General features: G+C 31.8%; 1 protein-coding gene across 1 annotated transcript; it reads right to left on the bottom strand.

Moving 5' to 3' along the window:
* Positions 1-5,734: 5,734 nt before the first annotated feature.
* LOC120085373 (alpha/beta-Hydrolases superfamily protein) lies at positions 5,735-10,820 on the bottom strand. Its single transcript, XM_039041324.2, has 8 exons — positions 10,624-10,820; positions 9,686-9,994; positions 9,191-9,378; positions 8,706-9,056; positions 8,417-8,617; positions 8,215-8,285; positions 6,635-6,774; positions 5,735-6,310 (listed from the first exon to the last, which is right to left on the bottom strand). The coding sequence occupies exons 1-8, from the start codon at positions 10,661-10,663 to the stop codon at positions 5,988-5,990; spliced, it is 1,623 nt and encodes a 540-aa protein (XP_038897252.1). The 5' UTR covers positions 10,664-10,820; the 3' UTR covers positions 5,735-5,987.
* Between the last annotated feature and the right edge of the window lie 647 nt (positions 10,821-11,467).

Genomic DNA, 11,467 nt, shown 5'->3' with positions numbered 1-11,467 from the left:
AAGTAGTATTTAACTAAAATTACATACAACATCATTTTTATGAATAAGTTACATAGAAAGTTGAAAATATGGTAATATATATATATAATAATTAAAAGTGTAGAAACTTTTCAAAAAAAACTATCCCATCTCAAAGTTCATCAATATGTATATTTAACAATTGATTTCTAAAAAGAGATATTTGAATTGGTTATCATGATTATAATATTTATAAAATGTAATCTCTTTCATTTAAGAATAAAGTCTAGCAAAGCAATACTTAGGCTAGGAATTTAATCACGAAAAAGAATGTAAATAAAGCATATATATGGTCGTGGAAATTTGTCTGAATTTGTAGAATAATTGATGGGGCCAAATGTTTAATGTTATAAAATTCAAAAAGAAAGCACTTCTTTTTATCATTCTCTTGGATCTTCCAATTTGCAAAGCCCTACTCAACTTTACCATATACTTTACTTCATCCCTATTACATACTTTCTTGTTTCTCTCCTATTTTTCAAGCACAAACTTTTTTCACATTTTCCCACCATCACTATTTCAATAATTAAAAGGGAAGATACATAGGTGATGTCTAAGTTGTACCTATTTTGTGCGGTCTAGGCAGCTATCCAATAAAAAATTGTCATGTGGTAATTTTAAAAAAATGATTTTTTTTTTTTTTTTTTTTTTGCTTTTTTGTGTAAAAGGAAGGGGAAAAAGAGATTAGACTGCACCTAATTATTGCTCTTAAAAAGGCTATGAAATTTTGGAAAGTGGTTACTCGCACTCAATACACTTGTCTCACACAATATCCTAATAATTTCAGAAACAACAGTAAAATAACTGAGAGTAAACAAAAAATAAACACATCGAGATTGGTAACCCAGTTCGTTGATAAATCATCTACGTTTGGGGGCAATGTGCCCGAAAAATATATTCCACTAATATATATATATATATAAGTCAAGCGATTACAAAATTGTACTTATTTGTAAATAACAATTACATTGATACTCGTACAGTCTGAATTAGTTGATCACCTAAGCTCCCCTTAGATGTGAGACTCTCTCTCTTTTGAACTTAGGCTCTCTAAGTATGTGAATATTAGTGTTGAAACACTTTGGCTCCCCCTAAGTCTTGAGAACTCCATTTTCAATGAATAACACCTTAGGCTCCCCCTAAGACTTGAGAAATCCTTCTCAATCAACAAAGTCTTAGGCTTCCCCTATGATCGAGCAACCTTCGTTGTTGTGTTATACTTACTGTAAAAGTAAATGAAGAATACACCGCCACAAACACAATACAAAACTTATTAAAATCAAAGCAATGCAATATGTGTTCGATAGAATTTTCACAATGATCTTTTCAAATAATATGTGTGGCAACCCTAGCATGAGAACGTCTTGAACTTAAATAGCATGGCAGAATGATGGAAAATATCCCACATAAAATTGTCAACTTCACCAACAAGGAAAATATCTCAAATAAAATATTATGCAGAATAAGTTAAATAAGGAAAGAAATATCCTGCAAATTTGACATCTAGAAGAACATTCTCTAAGACAAGATCTACCAGAGACAAAAATAGAGACAAATCCTACAAGCTCAAGGAGAACGCCAGAAATCTTAAACAAATATATTTAGCCAATATCGCATTTCTAACATATTACAACATTTAGTTGTATACTATTGGTTAAATTATGGGTTTAGTCTTCAACTTTTAAGTTTGTATTAAAAGTGTTGAATAAATCTCCAAGACTTTCGATTTTGGATCTATAAGATCTTCAAATTTTTAATTTTGTGTCGAATATGTCCTTTGACATTTTATAAGATTGATGAAACTATTGAACACAAAATTTGAAAGCTTAATATTATATTCCATAGAACGTATAAATTTAGTTTTATATGTATGTAATAGAATTGTTTATTTTATAAAAAAAAATAATGTTGAAAATGTTAGGAATCAATTAATCACAAATTTGAAAGTTGGCAGGACTTTTTTGACACTTTTGAATTAAGATACAAAGTTTAAAGTTTAGAGATGAATTAGATACCTTTAAGAGTTCAAAAACTTATCAGACACAAGTATGGAAGTTCAAGGACTAAATCTATAAGAGGCGTTTAGCACGCAAATTTGGAATCTTAAGCGTGGAAATGTTAAGCCCTGGGATTAGGCTGGGAGATTTAGGTAGCCTGAGTTTAAGAAAACTGTGTTTTAAGCTCAGGTTTTGGAATTCTGGGTTTAAGAAGTATGTGTTTGGAATGCAAGCTTAAATAATCTGGAAATGAAGTGCAGATTTATAAATTTTTTTGTAAAATATTTTCTTGTATTTAATCACTGGTTAGATCTTAGATTAGTTTTAAATTTTTCATCTTAATTATTTTAATATAGTTAAGATTAAAATAAACTAAAAAATTTAGAATAATATTTTTAAAAAAAAGATTGAAATAGAAATTTTGACTAAGATTATAATTTTAGTTAATCTATTGTTTTAATAATTTTATATTTTAATTTTACTAGATTTTGAAATAAAATTTCATAGAGTTTTGTCACTTTAACTAATTTGAAAATTATCAAATTTTTTTACCATAATACGCTAACTGAAAATTGAAATAAACTAGTATTTTAATATTAAATTTAATTATTGAAAAACTATATTTTTTTATCAAATTACATTTGAGGAATAAAAAATCATAAATTTTGAGTTTTAATTTTTATTTGGTTGTTAAGTTGTTTTAAACCTTTTAAATCTTTATGTTTTATATTATAATTTTACTAGATTTTGAAATAAAATTTCATAGAGTTTTGTCACTTTAACTAATTTGAAAATTATCAAATTTTTTTACCATAATACGCTAGCTAACTGAAAATTGAAACAAACTAGTATTTTAATATTAAATCCAATTATTGAAAAACTATATTTTTTTTATCAAATTACATTTGAGGAATAAAAAATCATAAATTTTAAGTTTTAGTTTTATTTGGTTGTTAAGTTGTTTTAAACCTTTTAAATTGACCAACGAAAAAAATGAAAACGATACTAAATTAAATTAGGGCTTTCTACACATATAGTCTAAATAAATATACCTAAACAATTGCAATCTAATGATGTGTTTGGAATGACTTAGAAAAAAAATATCCTTCAAAAATTCATTTATATTTAAACACTTTTGATAAAAACTCCTTAAAATAAAAAACAAGCATGTATTGCAATTCTTTCTTAAAAGTATTTTTATATACAAATTTGTCTAGTTTGCTATATAATAAGAGTGTTTTTAATGTTTTTCAAGGTTGCCTGGTGGTGGTCGCCGTAGGTGGTAGCCTGAGGTTGGCCGACAGAGTTGGTGGCCGGAATTTCGCCAGTGTGAGAGGAAAGGAGGTTGCCAAAGGTTGGTTGATGGTGGTCGGAGTTGGCCGGTGGCGACCAGAGGTTGACCAACAACGGTCACCGAAGTGGCGGCCAAAGGTTAGGTGGCGGCCGGAATTGGTCGGCAGCAATCGCCCGAGGTGGCAATCGAAGTTGGCCGACGATGGTCGCCAAAGGTGGTATTCAGAGGATGGCCGACGTACTTCCTAAATTAAATTAGGGAAAAAAAAAGGAGGAGAGGTAATCCATGGGTTTGAATAGTGTTTACTATCAAACCCATAGAAAAAGATGTAGGAAGCTAAGGCTTCCTAGGTACATGCCCAAACAAGTGTTGGGCTTAGAATGTCCAACTCATCCAATCTCAACCCTTGAAACAAACACCTAGTTACCTTACTAATTAGTTGAGATACTTTGTTTTAGGGTGTGTTTGGAATACATTTTCAAGTGTTTAATTAAAAATAAGTTATTTTGGAAGAAATTTGAGTGTTTGTCAATCATTCAAAATAGTTTTTCAAGTGTATTTTAATCAGGTTTTATCAAAAGTGTTTAAATAAAAATGAGTTAGAAATGAGTTTTTTGAAAAATAACTTTTTTTCAAATCAATTCAAACGGGTCATTAGTTTTTTTTTATATTCTTTTTATAATTTAACTATATGTGGGCATGAGGAGATTCGAACATCTAATCTAACTTATATATTGTACTTTTTACTCGTACGACTATACTATTCTTTCTAAAACATATCTAGGGGTTATTCTCTCTTAAGGAGCGTCAAGAATATTTTTATCTCTAAAGCATCTGCCTTTTTAAAATTTTAGCTAATGAACCCTCATGATTTCTAATGATCCTCCAACATTGCTTAACTAGCCTAACTTGGTTAAGAAATCTTAGCTCTTTCAAGCCCAGGTCCTCTTACTCCTTACTTGTAATCAGCTTCTTCTAACTAGCCAGTGGAGTTGGAGTTGGGAACAATGAGGTAGAAGAGATATGGAATAGATGAAGGAGAGAGAAATTCATTTTATAAAGTTTTTTTATCACATTACCTATCGATAAAAGCAATGCTAAATCTTAAAAAGTATTCTTGAACTTTCTACCTTCTTTGGATATTATATAACTTTCAAAAGTTGCAATAATATCATATCTTTTTTAGAAAGAATTCAAAAATACTTTTAATATATGGATGAAAATTGATGTGAATCAAGAGACCTCTATTGTTATGCTTCAAGGTTTAATCTCAAATAAAAGGTTAAGAAACGTAACCAAACTTTGATTCTTCATGTTTAATCATTGGAGAACTTCAAACGATTTGAAGGAAGATCTTGGTATTGTTCCCAACAAGTGTATGTAAGTAAAGCTTCAAGAAAGAGTTATGTTATATGTACTCGAACTTCATGTACGAAATTGCGATGAACTCATCTTAAAGTTAAGTTGTATTGAAGGAACTCAACTGCATCACAAGTTTCATTTAATGCAAGTCATACATCAATCAATAAAACTATACTTCAAACTACTTTAAGTGGAGCTTCATTGATACTAAAAAGTTTCGTTCTTTTTAGTTGTTCTAATGTTTCTTAGGTTAATTTGTGAATGGGTCATAAAGCATTAAAATGTGGGATGTTAGCACTTACACTTTAGTGGATAAATTTAGATTATGGTTTTTGAAGGCTATATAAAGTCAATTTGATTATATCACAAAAGTCTATCTTGTTTTTTTTAATTAAAGTCGCATATTTGTATTCAAAGTTGTGCGAGCAAGTTTTCTTCATAATTTTTGTGTTTAGATTTGCATGTTAGAATCATTCAAATAGTCTTGATCAAACTATCTTGTCAAGTACTTCAAATCATGAGTCTAGAAACAAGTTATCTTCAGTATCAAGGTAAATCCATTCTATTTTTTCTTTGGGCTAATACAATCTAAATTTGAGATTTTAGTGTGTAGTATTTATAAGAGTTCAATTTATAAGTTCTTATGGTTACTCGTACTAAGGTTTCATATCATTTGGTATCAAAAATTTCAATAGTTGAAGAAATTGTTTATAAATTCTTAAGAAATTTAAGAAATTGTTTATAAATTTCAATAGTTGAACTATTGAAATTTATAAACAATTTCTATAATACTCTTGAAATTTCAATAGTTGCTTTGAATATATCTCTAACATTTAGTTTCTTAAAATTCAATAATTACTCAATTTTACCCATATTTGAAGTTTGAATCATTTAGTTTTTAAACTTTCATAATTACAAATTTAGTTTCCTGAAATTCAAATTTTTAAAAGAAAAGTAATCTCATAAATACAAAATTAAAAGTTAAGGATTCTATTGTACATGAAATTTAAATTTACATCTAATGTTCAATTTGACATAAAACTTGCACTACCGACCTCGAGACTACATATTCAATTTTTCCATCCCATTTATTGTCAAAAGAAAAAATAACCAATTAATTTTTAAATTTTATGAATGAGTGAAAACTACATGGAGAAACTAGGATACACACGACCAACGGGGTTAACAAAAAGGCTCTCCGAATGGCAAAAAAAGAAAGGAAAAAAAAAACATCCTCCCTTCTCATGTATTTGTTCTCTTTGTGTTACTATTTTGAATTGTATTACTATATTTTCAAGTGGTATGAGAAAATACCTTCATTGCTGGCTGCATGATGGTAGGCCTTTAAGTACATCCCTCAAAGCATAGTAGTGGCTATCACATGTATGATCCGAAATGAGGATGCTTGAGAGCACTATTTGCTGGAAATGTTCATCGGGATACCGCTTCCACAGAGTGAAGTATTCTGGAGTACTATCCGTATGCCTCTTCAGATAATATACTGTCCCTGGCACAAATAGTTCGTCCGGAATTTTACATCTTGCAGCTTCGTTTTGAGTAGCGGTAGCACTCTGCAGCGCAGCGGTAGGGTGTGGAGGAGATCCAGAGGCCACATCTGACTTTTTTCTATTGCTATCATCTGTTGTTAAAAAGGGAAGAAAGTAACTGGTTAAATGTATAGTAAACGTTTACGTTTACGTTTGCAAGCAATGTACAGTCTTGTTTGAAACAATTTGGTGCAGATTCAATCAAGAAAGAAAAGATATTATGCATACAAAGTTTCATCACATGACTGCTCGGTTAATCTTGCCCAATCTAAGACCAAAACTAACAGAAACCCATTAAAAAGACAATATTGAACTAATTTATGCCTGGGAAAACATTAAAGTTAGACTTGAGAAAGTTGGGATTGGCAAAATTATCACAGAACAATATTTGGAGATGAAACAAAAGATTAACTTACCAGAGGATCTTTTCTTGCTTGGGAACTTTGCAAAATCCGCAAGTTTTCGAGCAACATCTTGTACTGATGTAACTACCTGCTTTGCATTTGTGACCAAACCAATGACACTTTTCCAGTCTTCTTTATCTATCAAACTCATCCTGAATCAGATGGAACATGAAATTTGAGATTACCTTCCCCTCGAGCTCGTTCAATAACAATAAATCACCTTATGTTCATTTCCTCTTTTTAATTAGATTCCTAAATCTTTTGTTTTTCATCCCTCAAAATAGCTCTGCAAATTTGATTGACGCCTATTTATGGTACAGGTGTAACATATTCAAAATCTCGTCATCCTCGAAGCAAATTGAGTATAAGTTTCAAAAAGCAGCACTGACCGTATCTCTAAATAGTAAATAGAAGTTCTGCAATTGAATTGCAAACTTTGACATCACAAACATAGAATGAGAATAACCGAACCTGGAATTTGGGATTGAGGAGAGGGCTTTTCTATAGAGAATTACATAGCTGGGTTGCTCTGGTGGAAATTGAGCTCAGTGCAGATGGGAGAGGCAGCTGGCCGAATTTTGTAATCTCTTGAAGGTTCCGGATTTTACATATGTGAGTCTGCCTTCTTGAGCCTTGCTGCTAAGGCTACTGAGGTGGATTAACTGTAACTAGATCGATTTCAAGTTGTAGAATGTGCTTAAAAGTTTGTTTGGTCATTGGCCTATAAAAGTTTGAATACTGGTTGGTGGTGGTCTTCCTCACCTTCAAGTTGTAGAATGTGCTTAAAAGAGGCGGAAGACTCGGATCACCTTTGGTCACTGGCCTATGATTTCACTTACAGATCGTGGAACTTCTTAGATGAAAGCTTGGGCCTTTTTGTCTCCCTAAACAGATTGATGACTGGTTGATGTTAGGCCTTTTTGTGTGGAATTTTACAAATAAATCTAAGGGGTGGATAGCTGCTCCTTTGCGCCACATCTAGAAGGAAAGGAACACTAGGTCCTTTGAAGATAGTCCGCTAATTCCTCTAGTTTTTTACTTTTTGTAATCTTGTACAAAATAGAACATCTTGGAGGGTATCTTTACACAAGAAATTCTTTGAATCCAAGTAAATTCTACCTTGTCCACTATCCAATTAATACAAAATTCCATAAAGATACATACGCACAAGAAATTGAAATCTCTTTTCACAAACAAACTCATAACTAGATTTAACAGCTGTAATATTTTGTATAAACTAATTAGTAATATGCTTTAGATAATAGATATTATGACAAAACGGTGTTTTATTTGTTTGCTTGTTTTCCTCAAAAGAAAATATTCAGCTGCAGTATTTATGATAAAAATGTTCTCATACTTAGTAATATGCTTTAGATAATAGATATTCATATTATGATAGAAATGATTACGTGATCCCTTAATTTGGAGCCTCAGACTCCAAAGATTTCCAGGGACAGTTTTTAATCCCAGTTAATCACTAGAAATGTGCTTTGAATATGTCTCCTCACACCTTCTCACCATCTATATTTATGTTCAGCACATCCATAGAAGAAAATTAGCTTTACCCTTTCAAACAGAGCATAATAACTTACCAATCAGTTTGTAGAATTTCAATCCTTAGCCTTGTTAGAGAAGCTACACTTAATCTAGGGATAACATCACCCTGCCCAAAGTAAAGTTGGAGACTTTAAGTAAAGCAACAGAACGAAATAAGAACAATCAAAATAAAACTCTAGGAAATTTTTACTTAGAAGAAGCTTTTGCTAGAATACGTATGAGGACTGTGTGGCAAACCTGCATCACAACAGTGGTAACATAATCGGCACAACTCTCAGCAAGTTTCCTTGAAACACAAGGAGGCGTTGCATATCCAATGGCAGAAACAATATCAGGGCTAAATCCAAGTTCCTTATTTGACATTTTACGAAGCATTACAGCTAGTAACGAAGCTATAGCTCCACCAAGAGAATGACCCACCAGCTTTAACCTAAAACCCTGTTAATGAATTAGATACAGCCACAACAATGTGATGGAAGAACGTAAAGAATAAGCTTAAAAAAACTTTAGTAAACATAAATACCACCTGATATTTCTCCAAGCATCTTCTTATCATTCCAATCTCATGCTGAAGAAACCAGCGAGCAGATTCAGACGTGCCAAAGTGCATAGAATATCCTTCAAAAGTCACATCTCCATCGCTTGTTGTAATAATATCAGTGATGAGATCATATACTGTGTAAGTTCCTCGAATTCCAAAGATTACAAGTTTCTTTCTTGTATCAACCCCTATATAATAACCAGGCCTCATAACACTCGAATTTTTAACAAATTTTAATATGTTGCACTCTCGAAGCATGGTGGTTTTGGCAAGCATAGCTGCAGAATTCTTATAAGAACCTTTAGCTAGTTCAACGAAGTAGATGAGATCTTCGACCTGGTTCACAAAATCACTACCAATAAGATTCAATTCAGATTTACGTTTATAAGGGTTTGAAAATTCTTAAATAGAAGACAAAAGGGACACACAAGAACATAATTTCAATGGGTATATATTGTATAACAGATTACCATCGCATCTGAAGAAATCTGGACACCCTTAAGGTCCTCCAATGGATTTGTTGAAGCCTGGCGGAGATATATAAGGCATAATCCAATTGTAAGATCACTCAAGCTCCAATCCTGGATTCCTGTCTTACTCCGCTGGATACTTGCAATGATTTCTGAAACAGAACGAGTTCTAGGTGGAATTCCGTCCCCTATAAGTCACAAAAATTTAATTAAACCTCCACAATTATAACTTAAATGCATCCTGGAACTTCAAAAAGATCATGAGAAAAGTAAAAAATAAATTGCAGATAGTATAGGCTACCATCTGCCTTGAACAAACAGAAGTACATCAACAGAAAATTACAAAACAGTAAATTGTCTGTTGAGCAAGTAATAAATTTAAAGAAATAAAGATTGAATCTGTACATTTTTTTCTTGGAAGCAAGTAATAATCAAATTAAAGAAATAAAGATTGTCTACAAAGAGAGATGAGAAATCCTACAAATATAAACAGACCTGATGACAGTGCCCACCTATACAATTGCAAAGCTGGTTCAATTGCTTTTGTCCACCATGCAAGCTCTAACATCCGGTTACTATCAGTTGTATCTTCAGCTTCAGAAACGGACTTGGTACGTTTAGAACCTTTTTTGCTATTCTTCCCCATTTCTGACCTTCCAGAAACTTCTTGTAAAACTTCACCTTCTTTATGCACACCTTTTTCCACCTTATCTACTTTTGTCCTCTGAAAATGCATAAGAACATTATTCACAGTTACAGATCTTGCCTGCCACTGCTGTTTCCTGAGAAAATTTCTAGCATAATCTGCAAGGTTGACGAGGGGAAAAAATCACGTAAATACCATACCACCTATGAATTACGAAACACATCTAAATTGTGGCCATGAAACCTTAAATTGATACCCGAGAAACTCACTGAAAATTTATGATCAAAGATAGAAGTGTGACCAGAATCATTCATCGACTCAATGTAAATCACAAGAACTAAGACCCTTGATTTTCCATACTAGCTCATAATTGGGAAAGGGAAAAGTTCATTTACATCCTCCTCATTAGCTAGTTGAATAATATAGATATAAAATCAGAAATTCATAATAGCATTCTTTACAAGTTAGACATACTGACTTTTCCGAGTTAATTTATAGTTATGCATGGAACAAACCAACGCAAGACACAAATATAGCAGAAGGTTAATTCACATTCAAATCCATTAATTGGAGTAATTAAAAAATCCACAGTAATCATCACATTTTCATAGAGTATCAAGATTCTCCAAGAATCATACAAAGAAACCGCCAAAGACGCAATATAACAAACAAAATCAAACAGGTATTAAACTCGCACTAATTCACAATCAAGAAACAAATGCAAGATTTCAAATATTGATGAGGTAGTACCAATTCGGCAAAGAACTAAAGAGGAAATTTCACTTACGGAAGTTGTGAAGAAGGCGTCTTGCAGTTCCATTAGCCATAACGGCGGTGGAGGGACTGGTAGGAAAATTTCGTCGGCAAAATTTTCGTCGGCGGCGGAGGGATTGCGGCAAATCGTTGGCGGTTTTGGTTCAGAACGGAGGAGAGTGGAGGCGGAATTGTTTACTGTTTAGAGCTGATTATTTATAACCCGAAAATGCGCCAACTATTTGGGTTTCAAATATTTTTTTAGCTTCATTAAATTGGAGTTTTTTTCTTTTTTTCTTAAAAAAAAAGTAATAAATTGGAGGTGAAAATGGGAAATTTCAAATCTTTTTAATATTATTACTTTTAACTTTTTTATATAAAAAAAAGGTTTTTTTCACCATTTCTATATTCCACTAAAACGACGTCGTGATATGCATGTACAAGCTATTCCAAGTCAACACAAATCTTCTCTACCCAATTCAAGTCTAAGTACTTCCCAATTTCCATCTCATTCATTCAAAGGGGTCAAAATTTGTTTTCTTCAAAAAGGGGGGAAAATCATTAAAAATTATTAAAAAAAAAAAAAAAAAAAAATCTACGACTGCAATTAGGCCTTATTTGGTAACCATTTGATTTTTTTATTTTTATTTTTGAAATTTAAATCTATTTCATTTACATTTCTTACCATGATTTGTTAAAAATATTCTAGAACTCGCAGTTCATGTTAAACATTCTATTTTATCAATAACAATGACTTGTTGATTTTGCATCTTATTATGAAAATCCAATAAACGCATCATTGGCTATAGTCTGAATACTGTTTTATGTAATGACATAAACAGGATCAAGTTGACAGTATATAGCCTAAATGTTTTAAT

The sequence above is a fragment of the Benincasa hispida genome, chromosome 9, assembly GCF_027475165.1.
Source record: "Benincasa hispida cultivar pf3 chromosome 9, pf3_genome.v1.1, whole genome shotgun sequence".
NCBI lineage: Eukaryota > Viridiplantae > Streptophyta > Magnoliopsida > Cucurbitales > Cucurbitaceae > Benincasa > Benincasa hispida.
Note: the sequence above shows the minus strand (reverse complement) of the source record. Positions and strands in the feature narration are given on the sequence as shown.